Source organism: Mytilus californianus, unplaced genomic scaffold, assembly GCF_021869535.1.
Source record: "Mytilus californianus isolate M0D057914Y unplaced genomic scaffold, xbMytCali1.0.p SCAF_24, whole genome shotgun sequence".
In the NCBI taxonomy this organism is placed as follows: Eukaryota; Metazoa; Mollusca; class Bivalvia; order Mytilida; family Mytilidae; genus Mytilus; species Mytilus californianus.
Genome location: NW_026262673.1, coordinates 2,640,346 through 2,659,417, shown reverse-complemented (window position 1 = coordinate 2,659,417; position 19,072 = coordinate 2,640,346). Strand labels below are relative to the sequence as shown.

The 19,072-nt window shown below is 35.2% G+C and overlaps 2 protein-coding genes across 16 annotated transcripts in view; one reads left to right on the top strand and one right to left on the bottom strand.

Moving 5' to 3' along the window:
• The window catches only part of LOC127732395 (probable serine/threonine-protein kinase roco6), a 77,655-nt gene extending 67,393 nt beyond the window's left edge, over positions 1-10,262 (top strand). For 7 of the 8 annotated variants that reach the window (XM_052241427.1, XM_052241428.1, XM_052241430.1 and 4 more), the window contains 2 exons: positions 2,111-2,168; positions 8,371-10,262. In XM_052241427.1, coding sequence (XP_052097387.1) covers positions 2,111-2,168; positions 8,371-9,200 — 888 coding nt within the window. In that variant the 3' untranslated portion in view covers positions 9,201-10,262. The remainder of the gene's footprint in view (positions 1-2,110; positions 2,169-8,370) is intronic. The other variant, XM_052241432.1, reaches the window with a different exon arrangement.
• LOC127732399 (transient receptor potential cation channel subfamily M member 3-like) overlaps positions 1-19,072 on the bottom strand; it is a 208,273-nt gene that overhangs the window by 150,308 nt on the left and 38,893 nt on the right. The gene's annotated exons all lie outside the window — the stretch shown is intronic.

Sequence of the window (19,072 nt, the reverse complement as noted above, 5' to 3'; positions counted from 1 at the left end):
ACTGACTGATCACTAAAACAGTAACTCTTGAGGATGCAAGTACTGCAACAAGTTTATATGTAGATCTTTAACAATATTTTACAGGTGATATTTTGTTTAATCCTCCCAATTTGCTTCGTTCTTCAATTATAATACGTGTTTTATGTTCAGTATAACATTATGTATAGTTAAGTTACATTATTATTTGTTGTTTTTAGCTCACCTGGCCCAAAGGGCCAAGTGAGCTTTTCTCATCACTTGGCGTCCGTCGTCCGTCGTCCGGCGTCGTCCAGCGTCATCCGTCGTCGGCGTTAACTTTTTACATTTTGAACTTCTTCTAGAGAACCACTGAATGGAGTGAAACCAAACATGGCATGAATGTTCCTTATGAGGTGCTGACCAAGTGTTGTTACTTTGTAGCTGATCCATCATCCAAGATGGCCGCCAGCGGGGGACTTAGTTTAACATAGGACCCTATGGGAGATACATACAAATGTCTTCTTTTAGAGAACCACTGAATGGAATAAAACCAAACATGGCATGAATGTTTCTTATGAGGTGCTGACCGAGTGTTGTTACTTTGAAGCCGATCCATAATCCAAGATGGCCGCCAGCGGGGGACTTAGTTTAACATAGGACCCTATGGGAAATACATACAAATGTCTTTTTTTAGAGAACCACTGAATGGAATGAAACTAAACATGGTATGAATGTTCCTTATGAGGTGCTGACCGAGTGTTGTTACTTTGAAGCCGATCCATAATCCAAGATGGCCGCCAGCGGGGGACTTAGTTTAACATGGGACCCTATGGGAAATACATACAAATGTCTTCTATTAGAGAACCACTGAATGGAATGAAACCAAACATGGCATTAATGTTTCTTACGAGGTGCTGACCGAGTGTTGTTACTTTGAAGCCGATCCATAATCCAAGATGGCCGCCTGCAGGGGACTTAGTTTAACATGGGACCTTATGAGAAATACATACAAATGTCTTCTTTTAGAGAACCACTGAATGGAATGAAACCAAACATGGCATGAATGTTCCTTATGAGGTGCTGACCAAGTGTTGTTACTTTGAAGCCGATCCATAATCCAAGATGGCCGCCAGCGGGGAACTTAGTTTAACATGGGACCCTATGGGAAATACATACAAAAGTCTTCTTTTAGAGAACCACTGAATGGAATGAAACCAAACATGGCAAGAATGTTCCTTATGAGGTGCTGACCGAGTGTTGTTACTTTGAAGCTGATCCATGATCCAAGATTGCAGCCAGCGGGGGACTTAGTTTAACATAGGACCCTATGGGAAATACATACAAATGTCTTCTTTTAGAGAACCACTGAATGCAATGAAACCAAACATGGCATGAATGTTCCTTATGAGGTGCTGACCAAGTGTTTTTACTATGAAGCCGATCCATAATCTAAGATGGCCGCCAGCCGAGGACTTAGTTTAACATAGGACCCTATGAGAAATACGTACAAATGTTTTCTTTTAGAGAACCATTGAATGGAATGAAACCAAACATGGCATGCATGTTCCTTTTGAGGTGCTGACCAAGTGTTGTTACTTTGAAGCTGATCTTTCATCCATGATGGCTGCCAGATGGGGACAATGTTTAACAAAGGACCCTATGGACAATACATACACATGTCTTCTTTTAGAGAACCACATACTGAATGGATTGAAACCAAACAAGGCATGAATGTTCCTAATGAGGTGCTGACTAAGTTTTGTTACTTTGAAGCTGATCCTTCATCCATGATGGCCGCCAATGGGGGGGGGACTTCCTTTAACATAAGACCTTATGGGAAATACATACAAATGCTTCTTCTAGAGGTGCAATGAATGGAATGAAACCAAAACATGGCATAAATGTTTCTTACGAAGTGCTGATTAAATGTTGCTACTTTGTTGCCGATTTACTGTTCAAGATGGCCACCAGGATTTTTATTAAATTACAGGACCAATATTAAACCCAATTTGGCCTCATTCATTATTAGGGTATCTGTTATGATTTTAATCTATTTTTACATGATTTCCAAAACTAATGTAGAATCAGGTGAGCGACACAGGCTCTTGGGAGCCTCTAGTTTATTTAATAAAATCATCTTTTTTGTTTGCAGGGTAAAACGATTCCTCACAGAGCGAAAATAAGCACTAAGCAGGAAGACCATAATCCAAGTAATATCATTGTTTACATATTTTTATCTTTTAACCGGTTTCATTTTTCTAGAACATATATTAATGACGGTATAACTCTAAAAGTCCTGTTTTTAAAATATTCCTCTTTATACAGGGGGAAATACAAAGAACGAGACTCCTCGGGTTTTTTCCTAAGATATAGGGTAAAATATTTTGCGTTGGAAAGTTGACAAAACTAATTGGAATCAAAAGTAAGCCCAAAACCAGACAACATGTTACGGTTTGCGAGCTCCTTAAGAATTCCAATCAAGATAAGCACTTCAAACACGATCAATTGTAAAGTGTTGTTTGTATTTACCTGCACTGTGTTGATAACAGTATTGCAGGGAAAACTGAGTACTTCCCATTCTCAGTAGGCAGTATTTCGGTGTCGAGATGATTTATAAGACATTTTTTTTCTAAAATTCCAAAGGTTCCAAATCCCTCGTATAAAATTGATTAATTTACAATAAATACAATAGGTAAGTTATGTAATAGAGGTCGTTTGTGACGCAGGCCGGACGAATTTTGACTGACACTGGGAAATGAGTGTATATTAGAACGGACAGAAAATTCGACTTACAGCAGGCCACCTTCGGACCCTTTAAAGATTGCTTGCAAGGTGTCTTACCGTGCAGAGAGCATGGCAGTCTCTACATGAGGCATCGGATTAAACGTCCTCTTGTACATCCCACAAAGCCAACATCACGCAGATTGCTTGCAAGGTGTCTTACCGTGCAGAGAGCATGGCAGTCTCTCTACATGAGGCATCGGATTAAACGTCCTCTTGCACATCCCACAAAGCCAACATCACGCCAAACTTTGGCGAGGGTTTTACTGCCTGTAGGTAGAAGATCTTAGTGGACATTTCTCTATTCCCCAGTCACCCTTGGTTTCTTGTTCAAATAAAGGCAGCTGACTTAAATTTAGTCTTAGATGCATGATTTTTTTAGTTGTTATGGGCTTTGAACTAGCTGTTAGTAACTGCGAGTACTCTCAGATCTGTTCTTAGTGTCATTTTGTTGTTTTTGTTCACGTTCACTCTTTATTTTTTTAGATGTATTTGTATCCATCTTACAAATTAAGCCTTTTCCAACTGATTTTTATAGTTCGTTCTTATGTTGTACTGTTACACCACTGTCCAAGGTTAGGGGGAGGGTTGGGATCCCGCTAACATGTTTAACCCCGCCACATTCTGTATGTATGTGCTTGTCCCAAGTCCAGAGCCTGTAAATCATTGGTTGTCGTGTTTTGCTGTTACATATTTGTTTCTCGTTCATTTTTTTGTACATTAATTAGGCCGTTAGTTTTCTCGTTTGAATTGTTTAACATTTGTCATTTCGAAGCCTTTTATAGCTGACTTTACGGTATGGGCTTTGTTCATAGTTGAAGGCCTTATGGTGACCTATAGATGTTAATTTCTATGTCATTTGGTCGCTTGCAATCATACCACAACTTCTTTTTTTAAATATAAGCCGAACAACACCCTTGATTTTTTCTCAAGTAGGACTCAGTTACCCAGCTTCCCTTTTGTACTTAGTGCGAACAAAAGTATTGCCGTACGGAATTTTTTATTAACTCTGAGGTAAGGGTGGGTAGGGTGGCAGACCCCAACTTTGGACCACTTTGGACACAAAAAAAACCTGTATCTTGGCATTGTACAAGGTTATATTTTTCTCTGACTGTTAATGACGTCTTTACACTAAATCCATTGGATGTTGGATGTGTACTAATTGATAATTTAGTCTTTGATGCTTTCTTTTTTTATTAGTTGTTATTGGCTTTGAACTAGCTGTCAGTAACTGCGAGTACTCTCAGATCTGTACTTAGTGTCTTTTTGTTGTTGGGATGTACAAGTACCCGGCCACGTCCACTCTGTGTTTTTGTTAGATGAATTTCTAATTGTATCCATCTGATGAGTTAAGCCTTTTTCAACTGATTTGTATAGTTCGTTCTTATGTTGTACTGTTACACCACTGTACAAGGTAAGGGAGAGGGTTGGGATCACTATGTATGTGCCTGTCCCAAGTCAGGAGCCTGTAATTCAGTGGTTGTCGTTTGTTGCTGTGTTACATATTTGCTCTTCGTTCATTTTTTTGTACATTAATTAGGCCGTTAGTTTTCTTGTTTGAATTGTTTTACATTTGTCATTGTGGGGCCTTTTATAGCTGACTATGCAGTATGTGCTTTGTTTATTGTTGAAGGCCGTACGGTGACCTATAGTTGTTAATGCCTGTGTCTTTTGGTCTCTTGTGAAGAGTTGTCTCATTGGCAATCATACCACGTCATCTTTTTATTAAATTATAAGTTAGGTATAGTGGCTAACTTTCTGATTATCTCTAAATAATTGTCAATAAAACAGCTACCCAATGACAAACAAATATTACTTGGTAATACTACGCGTACGGCTTTCAGAAGACAAACAAATATTACTTTGTAATAATACGCGTACGGCTTTCATCAAATTACACTTTCAGAAACACAACATTAGACTGAATAAAGTCTCTAAATTTCAACATTTCAACAGAGACTTTCAAGGATCAGCATCTTTTACCAAAGTCCCCAAATGAAACAAAAAAAATACAATGAGATTTGACCAAAAACAACGAAATCATGCCAAGTTTCATGACCTCAGACAGACAGAAAGACATGTGTTCAGATTAAACAGTGTTGCTTTAGACCTATAAAACATACTAGTATCATTATTCAGGAAAGCTTATTTTTCTTTAAATGGTCACAAATAAAACTGACAATAACAGTGAAAGTCCTGTTATTCCTTTTATTTTTTATGTTATTTGCACCTCAAATAAATTTAATCCTGAACATTTAAGATGGAGTCATAATGATTGATTGTTGATTTATGAACGTCCAGTGGCAAATATTTCATGCATGTTCACGAGAACAAATTAATAATAAATACAATAGGTAGGTCCTGTACATGTGATAGAGGTCGTCCGGGATGAAGGTCGGGTAAATTTGGACTGCCACGGAAAAGTGAGGGTATATTCGATAGGGGCAGACATTTAGCCTTTCAACAGGCCACCTACGGACCGCTAAAAGAGTTGCTGCATGGGTTCTTGACGTGCAATGAGCGTGGCACTCTCTTTACACCAGGCATCGGATTTAACGTCCCCATTCTGACCGGACGTGGCTGCGTATTTGATACATCCCGCACAGCCAAACGTACGCCCAACTTAGGCGAAGGTTTTACTGCCGGTCGGAGGAAGACCAATGGTGACCATATTTCTATTCCCCGGACACTCTTGGGGGGAGTCATAACGAATTATTGTGGATTATTTACTTTCGTGGATTCAGGATATTTGATTTCGTGGTTCAATCAAAATTTGCATATAAACCAATAGAAAACATCTTCATCTCAAAGTCTTGTTATATTGCATTGCATCTAAGAGTTACCAAATAACATTACAGTCGGCGACAACGATTGATTGGTTTAATTAAAAAGACCACATAGAACACAATTTGAGAACAGATTTATTAGTCTTCGACTGGTCTGAAGGATAGGATATTTGGGATTATGACAACCCCGAACACAAAGACATGTTACATAGAGTCAACAATTTTCTTCGGATAGGTAACCCTCAAAACGTTTTAATATTCAGCTGTAGAAATCGTGTCATTGCCCTACATCATATTCAACGTCCCCAATTCTGATCCGACGTGGATGCGTATTTATGCATTCCACAGAACTTCGTGAAAATCATTGAGGCGACACAACGGAGAGATCTGAACCGATTTCTCTATCGTGGTTAGTTGGGGGGCTCCCTTAAAAGACATCATATGAACTGACGTAGATTCGTATTTATACATCCCACATATATTTCTTAGTTATCAGTACATTTGATATATGCTTTAACATGAACGGATAGAAAGATAAGTACTTCAGATACAAGTAATTTGTAAAGACCTGCACTGAGTTGATATCAGTGTTGTAGAGAGTACTGTGTAAATCCCAAGCTGAGGAGGAGGTGATTCGGTATTGGGATGATTTATAAGACATGTTTTAACCTAAATTACAAGGACTGCAACTCTCTCAGGCAAAGTTGATTGATTGCGTGTTGGTTGCTTAATGTCCAGTGGCAATTATTTCATGCATGTTTCGCGACAACTTAATAATAAATGCAATAATGCAATAGGTAGGTCCTGTAACAGAGGCCATTTGGCATGAATGTCGGGAGGTCCTGTAATATAGGCCGTCCGGAATGAAGGTCGGGAAAATTTGGACTGTCACGGGAAAATGAGAGTATATGGGATTGGGCCAGAAATTTAGCTTGGCACTCTCTTTACACGAGACATCGGATTTCACGTCTCCATTCCGACCGGACGTGGCTGCGTACTTGATACATCCCGCACAGCTAAACTAACGCCCCACTTTGACGAGGGTTTTACTGCCGGTCGGAGGAAGACTAATGGTGACCATATTTCTATTCCTCAGTCACCCTTTGGGTGAAGTCATAACGAATACTGTGGATTATTTATTTTCGTGGGTACCAATTTTCGTGGATTTAGGATATTTGATTTCATGGTTTAACCAAAATTTGCATATAAACCAATAGAAAACATTTTCATCTAAAAGTCTTGTTATATTGCATTTCATCTATGAGTTACCAAATAACATTACAACCGGCGACAACGATAGAGTGGTTTAAATAAAAAGACCACAATTTTGGAACAAATTAAATAATCTTGGACTGGTATGAAGGACGAGGTATTTTGGATTTTGACAGCCTAAAAAATCGAAGACATGTTACATAGGGTCAAACATTCGGCCTAAGGAATACGGAACCCCATAAAAGTTGTAATGTAAAGCTGTCATTACCCTAATTCATATTCATCGCCCTATACTGATCTGACGTGGATGCGTATTTATACATCCCACAGAACTACGTAATGTTTCTTGAGAAACCTTTTCCTTAAAACGGAGAGATTTGTACCCAGTTCTCTATCGTGATTAGTAGGAGGCTCCCTTGCAAAACTTGCTCCATACCAGGAATTTTAGTAACGAAAGACATCGTTTACTTAGATGTGCATAATTATGATTTTAATTTTCCCTCCATTAAATAAAAAGTTTTATTCATGAAGAATATTTTGAACGAAACTAAACATCGGCCCCCACAATCCGCAGAGACATGTTTTCTGACTGGTAGTTAAAAGATTACGCGATTAATTGTTGTTTGCTTTACATTCAGTGGCAAATATTTCATTAATTTTCAAGACGAGAACAATAAAGAATACCTTAAAAATGCAGGGTACTGTAAAGTGAGACAATTTAAAATTTCAATTGTAAAAAACGCTGTACTAGCCAACACAGTCGATGTGTTTCTACTTTATTAATTTCGACCCATCAAATTCGGATGTTTGTTTTCTTTACAAAAAAAAAAACAATACATGCTTAATAAAGTTCAAGGTAATAAGGACCACAAAAGGGGGAGGGGGTGTCTCAACATGGTATTGTGGGTACAGACGTGCAGCGCAGCTGGTATTTCAAATCCCACCCCCATTTCCCCGGTTTCATAAATTGATGTCTGGTAAAAATCGAGACCCATGAATATATTTCATGACAAATTCATAACCCGTTCATATATTTCTTAGTTATCAGTGCATTTTTTCTACATCTTTATTTGATTTTAAAGCGGTTAAAACATATATACAGATATTCTATTGAAATATAAAAAAAACAGACCCATTCACATTGTACCTTAGTGAAATTGCAACCCACTGATATATTAGACACATAAAAGGGACCTATTCCAGCAGCACGTATGTAAAGAAATCCCTTCCCCTGGGATTAGGACAAAGGAAGCATATACATATTTTTTTTATTATCTTGCACATGATTTTAAATAAGTAGGTCAAACAAACATCTTCTCCCACTGCATTGGTATGTCCAGTACATTACTATGCTCTACCCTTATCTGTTTTTCAATTTTCCTTTGATTATGATGTTGTCGAATCATGCTAAGCTCGAGTTCTTCAAAATGAAAAAAAAAAACTGAAATAAATCGTTACCATCTGTGAAAAAATTTGAGGTCTTGAAAAATTCAATATTACAGAGTTTTATATAGTGTGCAAAACATCAGATATGTTACAACATTCAATCACTTTTAGCGGTAAACTGCATTATAGATTAAAAAAACAATTGTTGTAATAACCAACTCAATACTTCATTATTATTTATTTTCAGAAAATGAACCAAACAAAGTAGCAGCTCAGGATCAAGCATCTGTCAAAACCAACCTTCCTGTTTCTGTCAATTTGCGTCAACAGTTAAATATAAAACAGTCAACGAATGAAAATCTGTCCATTACTAGCTGTATCAAAACAGACAATACATTATTGTTCACCGACTGTAGTAATAATCGACAACTTATTATTTGTAATTCAGACGGTACTGATATCCATCACATTCATCTGTCCTATACACCACGTTATATGACAGTGGTAAATATTAATACTGTAGCAGTATCTTGTCATAACAAAACCATACTGATAATAAATATATCTACAGGTTCTGTCACCAGTACAATCAACACCAGTGGTTACTGCTACGGAATATCATATAATGATAATAACCTGTACGTTGTTATTGATAACAGTATAATACATGTGATGGACCTGACAGGTGAAGTAATACGTACTTTACCTTTACCTTCAGGCGATATCGGCGACATTACAGTAGACAGAGACGGGTTGGTCTGTCTAGACACTACATCAATATACTGCTGCTCGTTAGATGGAAAACGAATTTGGAAGTTTAAACAGGATAAATTTCAAGATTTAGGTCGTGTGACAACAGATAATGAGGGGAATGTGTATGCGACTACATATAACACCAACACTGTAGTGGTAATTTCTCATGATGGTATACATTATAGAGAACTTCTTACTGAATCAGATGGATTGAACAAGCCGTGGGGAATTTATTTTGACAAAAAAAATAAAATTCTGCTTGTTTGTAATGATGATGATGCTTTTCTTTTTGACGTAAAACAGAATGAAAACAAACATGAATAATTCTTTCAGACAATGAGTACGTTCGCACTCGGATCTGTTTGTGCATTTAGTCATTCACAATATCTTTTATTTATTTTTGTTTTCTCTTCTATCAATCTAACTTAATTGAAAACAAATTACAGAAAAATTATAATTGTTTTTGAAAATGTAACTTGAATTTGCCTCGTCTTTTGTATTTCATTAATGTTGTTCGAATATTATTTTTTACGCATTTTTAAAACATTTGAACATTCATTTGTTCCTTGAATATTTCAATATGGAAAATAAAAAAAATAAGAAATTCGAATAAGAAAAACTGTTCTTGTTTGGAATATATTTTAACAAACAAGAAAATATTGTGCATGTTTGTAATATAAATGAAGGAAATTTTGTAATATAAATGACGGGAAGGTTGTTTTTTTTTTTTACGTAAAAACGAAACGAACATAAATGAAAATTGATTATTTTATTCGAATTCAGATTTGTTTTTTCATTAATCATTCGAAATGGATTGTATTTGTTTGTGTGTTTTCTACCAAATACAAATTCAACTTAATCAATTATGAATTATTTTATGGAATTACTACAATGCTTTCTTAAAAGTTCAATATAAGGTATAGACGTAAATTTTGGCCTAAAATGGTCTAAATATGATCACCGCTTAAATTTAATTTGCGACAACAAAACAACTCTTTCACTTAACGTTTCATATCTGCAAATTTGTTGGTTAGTTCAAGTAAACTATGACATCAAAAGCACTATTTTGTGTCAGAGTAAGGCTACTTTTACGTTCTAAATTAGAGGGAGTGAATTGGTGGTCTGACACCTATATATATGAAATTTCAGAGAAAGTTTACTTAGGCTAAAGACATGTTATTCTTGGTTTACTTCTATTTGCCGGTTGGGTTGTGATGGTTAAAACTGATAATATATTTCAGAGCATCTTTTTGAAACCCATTTGCATAGTATTAACTTGCCTCGTTCTGAACTTTTTTTCATGTGTTTTATGCTTTTTATGTAATATATTTTTTGCATTTTAACCTGTGGGGATTTGACTTTTTACAATAAAAATTATTCTTTTAATTTTATTATTTATCTATGTCCTAATCTTAATCTGTCCTCAAAATAAAACGATTCTATACGAATGTTTAGAAAAATAGAACAACTTTTGAATATGTATGTGTCACTTGTATTCTGCTGTGTATATCCTCCGAAATAACAGCAACTCCGCCCCACTTCCAGTTAATTTCTGTAGACTTTAATGTACATCATTTTTTTTTATTCGTCTGTTCCTAAATATGAATGATATTTTAACAACTGCACGATTATTTTTTCACTGAAACCAACCATTAATATTTCACGTCCGCACAAATAATTAAAAAAAATACACCAATGATGCATTTCTCCAAGGACATAACAAATGTGACGTACGTGAATGTGACATATGTGAATGTGACATATGTGAATGTGACATATGTGAATGAGACTGTAACCAAACGACACAAAGGAACATAAAAAGTAAAATCACAAAAATACTGAACTCCGAGAAAAATTCAAAAAGGAAAGTCCCTAATCAAATGGCAAAATCAAAAGCTCAAACACATCTAACGAATGGATAACAACTGTCATATTCCTGACACTTGGTACAGGCATTTTCTTATGTAGAAAATGGTGGATTAAACCTAGTTTTAAAGCTAGCTAAACCTCTCACTTGTATGACAGTTGCATCAAATTCCATTATATTGATAACGATGTGTGAACAAAAAAAAACAGACATAATAGGTAAGTCAACATTGTGTTATAATCTTAATCACTATAAAAACAAACAAATATGTATAAAAAAAGAAGCACAAAATGACATATAGACCAAGCATATTAGCAAAAATTGAAGACAAGAATACACAAATTTACCATGGTATAATGACGGGATGTATAAGTACAGAGCCACGTCATATGTGTCAAAGAAACACCAAAAGGCATATAGACAAAGCACATTAGCAAAAATGAAAGACAAAAGACGAGAATTATCATTGAACAATAACACAATGACGAGATGTACAAGTACCAAGCCACGTCAAATGGATATCAATAAAAACAGACTAAACAGTATTTTCATAAAGACAAATAAAAGAATAGTATAACATGTTATTAAGATGATAAACAACGTCAGTACCCAGAATCTATACTACAAGACCATCGTGTATTATTTGTGAAGTTGATAATGAATATTTATCAACAAGGTCTTGGTTCCTTCCAATGAACTTTTTTTAGAAAAATGACGAGACGTTCTTTGACATACCCCTGGTTCATCAACTTTCTGCTCAGACACTGGTGACGTGTCATATACGCCAAGGACACAGTATTCAAACAGAAAAATTAGATGTGGAATATTCGTTATTGAGACGCAGATAATAAAAAAGGTATAGCATATGCTATGCAACCTTTAAGACAGATTTACTAAAGAAAGTGTGGCATAAACGTCAATCAAACATAACTCCAAAGAATATGAACAAATGTGGAATAGGTTAACGGGACATTTCCTAACGTAACATGTATCACACAATTGATTGATTGCTGGTTGCTTAACGTCCAATGGCAAACATTACATGCATGTTCAGGACGAGAACAAGTTACCAATAAATACAATAGATAGGTCTTACAATAGAAGCCAAGGTCGGGGATATTCGTACTGCCACTGGAAAATGAGAGTGTATTTGATAGGGACATAAATTTGGCCTTGCAATAGGCCACCTACTGTTCTCCCAAAGAGTTGTTGAGTTGTTCTTAAGGTGCAAAGAGCGTGGCATTCTCTCAACACGAGACATCGGATTTAACGTTCCCGTTCTGACCAATCGTGGTTGCATACTTGATCATCCGGCACAGCCAAACGATTGCCCCACTTAGTCGAGGGTTCCACTGCCGTTCGGGGGAAGACCAATGGTAATCATATCTCTACTTCCCAGTCACCTTTCGCAGTGATGTATCATATAAATCAATGGCACAGTACTGTAACGAAATAAATAACAACAACAGATGTGTCATGTAACTACTCAGCGATACAAAAAAAAATAATTAAACAATGTGGCATATACGTAAATGATTGATTGTTCGTTGCTTAAAGTCCAGTGGCTCACTATTTCAATTTCAGAAATAACAAATTAACAATAAAGACCATAGGAAGGTCCCGAAGTCCTGAAGTAGAGGCCGTCTGGGGTGAAAGTCGGGATACATTAACTGTTATTGGAAAATGAGGGTAAAGTGAATTGGGACAGAAATTGTGTTTTGCAACATTCCATTTACGGACCCCTCAAAGAAATGTTGCAAGGGTTCTTAACGTGCAGGGAGCATGGTGCTTTGTCGAAATGAGGCATCAGATTTAATGTCCTCCGACCAGACGTTGCTGCGTACTTGTACAACCAGCACAGTTAAACGATGTTAACAGAACAGCATCTGGCGAAACAAAGTCGAAAAATATGTTGCATTAAACCTACTGACACCATACTCCCACGACGCAAATAATAAAAAAAACTTTTCGTCAATGATAAAGTATCATTACATTGAACATGTTCAAACTAGTGTAAAAAGTGACATTTACATTTCTGTGCATCAGCGATACAGTATCCTCACAACACAAATAGTGAATGAGGTAAGAGAAGAAAATATTACATATACGCTGGACAAAGAGTACCCCAAAGACAAAAATATTTAAAAAAGGTTGCATATACGGAATAAAACGTTACTCCAATAATAAATAATTTTTTTTTAAATGTGTTATATACGTCAATTAGACAGTAGACGAAAGACACTAATGATAAAAAACTGTGCCATTTTCGCCAACAAGAAAGTACACTAACGAAGCAAGTTGTTGAATAATGTGATAATAATGACAATAAGACAGTACTCCAAAGACAGTTAAATGGTGTGGCACATACTTCACATAACTCAAACGACGCAAATAATAAAAACAATGTTGTGGCATATAGGTTTTTGAAATAAATACTGAAATAGGATGTGTCGTATATATCTTTGACATAGTACTCCTACGATTCAAATCAAACATAAGTTGTGGCATATTTGTCAATGTGACAGTACCTTAACGACGCGAAAAAAATATAGCATATAGATCAATCAGACCATGCCCTGACGAAACAAATAATACAAGAAAGATGTGACATAACCGTCAATGCTGAAACAGTACCCTATCAACACAAATAAAGAAAATGTGGCATTACGGTCAAGGATACAGTACCGAACAACACACACGACAAACAAGATGTGCCGTATAAATCAATGACACAGTTCTTCAACGATACAAATGGTAATAAAGATGTGCATATCCGTCAAGGATACAGTACAGTGCACATAAAAAAATAAACACAAATGTGGCATATTTGGCAAGAAAACAAAACTCAAAACGACACAAACAATGACAATATGTGTCATACGAGGCCAATAATAAAACAAAAAGATGTGGCTTCTACGTCAATGAGAGAGTACCCTTAGACAGCAAATTGTGAAAAAGTCTTATGTGTCATCGAAACAGTTTCATAACAACGCAATTAATGAAAACATGGCATATACGTCATTAAGACAGAACCCTAACGAGGCGAATGAAAGATATGTGACATTAATGTCTAGAAAATATACCCAAGCTACACAGATCTTTAAAGAGTATGTGTAATTTACGTCAATGACACAGTACACTGACGACATAAATAATAAAACAGCAATGTGGCAATGAAAGAATACCCTTACAAAGCAAATAGTGAAAATGTGACTTAGGAATGAAAAAGGCAGTATACTTACAAAGCAAATAGTGAAAAGGTGGCATAGACGTCCATAAGCCGCCCCCAAAATGCATTACCAACAAACCCACCCCTCCTCCATATTCGCCATGGACACAGTACTCAAACGGAGAAAGGTGTGGCATAAACGTAAATGAGACTATACCCTTACAACGCAGATAATAAAAAAAAGTTATGTCATATGATATACAACCTTAACGACACAAGAACTAAAGAAAGATATGGCATATACGTCAATAGTGAAAATGTGACTTAGAAATGAATAAGGCAGCAAATAGTGAAAATGGTGGCATAGACGTCAATAAGACAACAACCAACAACAAAATTAATAACAAATAAATATTGCATTACTTTTCCAGCAAACGGTTCCAGAACTAATACATACTACAAGGGACATAAACTGCATCCCTGTTTACGCCTCGAGTCAACGGAAAAGGATCCTATATAAGATTGTTAACTATATCAGAAGAAGAAATATCAGTGTTTAAAATTTTAATCAATTTAATAACATTTGGACCAAATTATTCTTTTCTTACGCTTAAAAAAGGAAATCATACTCAACACGATCATATGGTTTCTCTTGATCAAGACCAACAAAAGCACAAGGAATGTATTGTTTTTTTGTTCGCCAAATCAGATATATTCCTAAAACGATGGACATTATCAAGAATTGATCGATCACGAACCGCACATGTCTCATCTAGATGTATCAAAACATGAATGACAGTCATAAATCTATTGGTGATAATTATGGATACAATCTTGACGTCAACATTTAACAGTGATATCGGTCGATACATCTTTAATAGATGAGATTTTTCTGGATATTTACATACATTATAAGTGTTACATATGATAGTTTCTGATCATTGGACAATGTACCTTCTTTAAATATATTATTTTACATATCGAGTAAAAAATCAGACACAATATCAAAAAAAGTTACATACAATTCATTAGATATGCCATCTGGACCAGGAGACTTATTATTCTCCATACCTAGGTTTTAAAATTTTCATCTTTTGTAAAAGGTTTATCTATTATATTTTAGTAAGATTCACTCAATTTTGGTAAATCTTCTAAAAACAGATTCACGAAGTTTACTATATATACCTTCTGTAGTGAATAAAGTGGTATGAAAATTCCGAAACTGGTCTATAATATCGCCAGAAGTTGAAAAATGTTTTGAATTTTCCTCAGTTTTTGTAATAAATTTTTTCCGTCCTCTATTAGCTTCAAGTTGAAAAAAGAACTTGGACGGTTATTCAGAATTGTCTAAAAAAATAGCTCTCGAACGAATTTTTGAACCTTGAAAATTATCTTTCTGAAACTGATGTATCAACTGTTTGATGGCCTTTACCTGTTCCATATATTCGCCAGGGTTAGACTGCGCATGTCAATGTAATCTATACTATTGTGGTTCATATCCATGTATAATTTTACGTTTAATTTTATTCTTGCAACTTTATATTTATCCATATTTATGACTTATGTTACTTATAAAGGAAAACTTATATATAGACAGGCACATGTACATATGAAATTTATTAAACAACAATATGATTTATAAATATTAAACAAATTTTGTGACATGAAAACAATAATGAAATAGAGCAAAGCTCTTCGAAGTATTTAATGTCCGTATGTCATATCCATATCATCTACATCCTGCTCCCTACAACACTTGTCTTGCAAGGGGCCATACTAACTTCGTCCTGACCCCATCCGTACTTGTCTTGCCAGGGCCTATACTGTCCTCCTCCCCTCCCGCCCCAACCCCCAAGGGTGACTGGGGAATAGAAATATGGTCACCATTGGTCTTCCTCCACCGGCAGTAAAACCCGTGCTAAAGTGGGGCGTCCGTTTGGCTGTACGGGATGTACAAATTTGCTGCCACGTCCGGTCAGAATGGGGACGTTAAATCCGATGCCTCGTGTAAAGAGAGTGCCACGCTCTTTGCACGTTAAGAACCCTTGCAACAACTCTTTGAGGGGTCCGTAAGTGACCTGCTGCAAGGCTAAATTTCTGTCCCTATCCAATATACCCTCATTTCCCGTGGTAGTCTAAATTTCTCCGACCTAAATCCCGAACGCCCCTATTACAGAACCTACCTATTGTATTTATTGTTAATTTGTTCTCGTCCTGAATATGCATGAAATATTTGCCACTGGACGTTAAGCAACCAACAATCAATCAATCAATCCCCTCCCGCGCTTGTCTTACTGTGTCAGCAGAAACATCAATGAAAACTTCGCATATTCGTCATTAAGACATAACCCTAACGACGCAAATGGAAAAGAGATGTGACATTTACGTTTAGGAACCATACCCAAACTTACCATATATTAAAAGAGTATGTGTCATATACGTCAACGACACAGTACATTTATAACTTCAATAATAAAACAACACTGTGGCATATACGTCAATGAAAGAATACCCTTACAAAGCAAATAGTGAAAAATGTGACTTAGGAATGAATAAGGTATTATACTTACAACGCAAACAGTGAAAAAGGTTGCACAGACGTCAAAAAGACAACATCCAACAACAAAATTAACAACAAATAAATCTTGCATTACTTTCCTAGCAACTTTTAGAACTTTTACATACTACAAGGGATATAAATGGCATCCCTGTTTTACGCTTCGACTCAATGGAAAAGGATCATAGTATGTAAAATTATAAACTATAACAGAAGAAGAAATATCAGTGTATACAATTTTGATCCATTTAATAATATTTGGACCAAAATCATACTTTTCTATATATAGCTAACGCTTCAAAAAGAAAATCATACTCAACACGATCATACGCTTTCAACACCAACAAAGGCAAAAAGAATGTTTTTTGTTCGACAAACCAGAGATATTCCTTAAAATATGAGCATTATCAAGAATTAATCGATCACGAGCCGCACATGTCTCATCTGGATGTATCAAAACATGCATGACAGTCATAAATCTATTAGTCATAATTCTGGATATAATCTTGACGTCAACATTTAACAGTGATATCGGTCGATACAGCTTTAAAATATGAGATTTTTTCTGGATTTTTACATATACGTGTTAGATATGATAGTTTCTGATCATCAGGCAAAGCACTTTCTTTTAATATATTATTATACATATCAAGTAAAAAATCAGACACAATATAAAAAAAGTTACATAAAATTCTTAAGATAAACCATCTGGACCAGGAATTCTCCTTACCTTTGAGAGCTTTTAAAATGTCATCTTTTATAAAAGGTTCGTCAAAAAATGTTTGTCAAATTCACTCAATTTTGGTTAATCTTCTAAAACAAATCACATAGTTTATTATCAATACCTTTCGTAGTGAATACAGTGGTATACAAATTCCGAAACTGGTCTATAATATCGCCCGAAGTTGAAAAATGTTTTGAATTTTTCCCAATTTTTGTAATTATTTTTTTCCGTTCTCTTTTAGCTTCAAGTTGAAAAAAAACCTTGGATTTAGTCTAAGAGGCATGATTTTTTTTATTAGTTGGTACTGGCTATGAACTAGCTGTCAGTAACTGCGAGTACTCTCAGATCTGTACTTAGTGTCTTTTTGTTGTTGTGATATACAAGGCCACGTCAACTCTATGTTTTTTGCTATATGTATTTCTATTTGTATCCATCTGATAAGTTAAGCCTTTTTCAACTGATTTTTATAGTTCGTTCTTATGTTGTACTGTTACACCACTGTCCCAGGTTAGGGGGAGGGTTGGAGTCCCGCTAACATGTTTAACCCCGCCACATTCTGTATGTATGTGGCTGTCCAAAGTCAGGAGCCTGTAATTCAGTGGTTGTCGTTTGTTGATTTGTTACATATTTGTTTTTTCGTTCAATTTTTGTACATAAATTAGGCCGTTAGTTTTCTCGTTTGAATTGTTTTACATTTGTCATTTCGGGGCCTTTTATAGCTAACTATGCGGTATGGGCTTTACTCATTGTTGAAGGCCGTACGGTGACCTATAGTTGTTAATTTCTGTGTCATTTGGTCTCTTGTGGCAATCTTACCACATCTTCTTTTTTATATTGGACGGTTTTTCAGAATTGTCTAAAATTTTAGCTTTTGAACGAATTTTTTAACCTTGAAAATGAGCTTTTTGAAATTCGTGTATCAACTGTTTGATGGCCTTTACCTGTTCAATATATTCGCAAGGGTTAGACTGCTCATGTTTTTGTAATCTATATAATTGTTGTTCATATTCATGTATAATTTTACGTTTAATTTTATTCTTGCGTTCACAATAATAAATAATAATTAACTTTATCTTATCTTTAAAAATTGACCAAATATCTTGATCTCCATCCAAATCATCAATTAAATTTAACAAAATATTTTTGAAGGCGTCTCTAAAAGGTTTATCTTGTTAAATATCATTATCAATTTTCCAATAACAATAAACAGTGGTTAAGTTTTTATATTTTCAAAAGTTAAAATAACAGCATCACTATCACTACAACCAGTAGCGTTGACAGTAACATTATGTATATATTGTTTAAAAATGCTACTTATATATATTCTATCTAAACGACATGAAACATTTTGAGCATGAGAACACCAAGTTTAAGAAGTTTTGTCAGTAAAAAGATATCTAAACGAATCGCATAAACTGTAATAAGAAAGTAATGCTCTAATCTGATCAGCCCCTTTTTGCCCAAAATTTGAATTACCTCCCCTCTTATCCAACTTGGCATTCATAATACAATTAAAATCCCCGGCGAATATTATTTTCCTGTCACATACAAAATGTGAGTGAGTTCTATTCAAAACTTTCACTCTTTCTGTTTTATTATTTTGGACAATATACATTAATAAGTCTGAATGTATTACCATTTATATTACAGTCTACATAAATTAATCTTCCATCAATATCAAATTTAAAATTATCAGTTATAATATGTTTATTACATATTAATATTCTAACATCTCTGGCTATATTAGATCCATATGAAAAAAAATATGATTTCCATTTAAAAAAGTTTTCAGTATTATTGTTATTATGATTAGTAATATTTTCCTTCCACCTAATTTTGTTTGGGAGTTTTTTTTGAAATGTTTGACATTTGCTGGTTT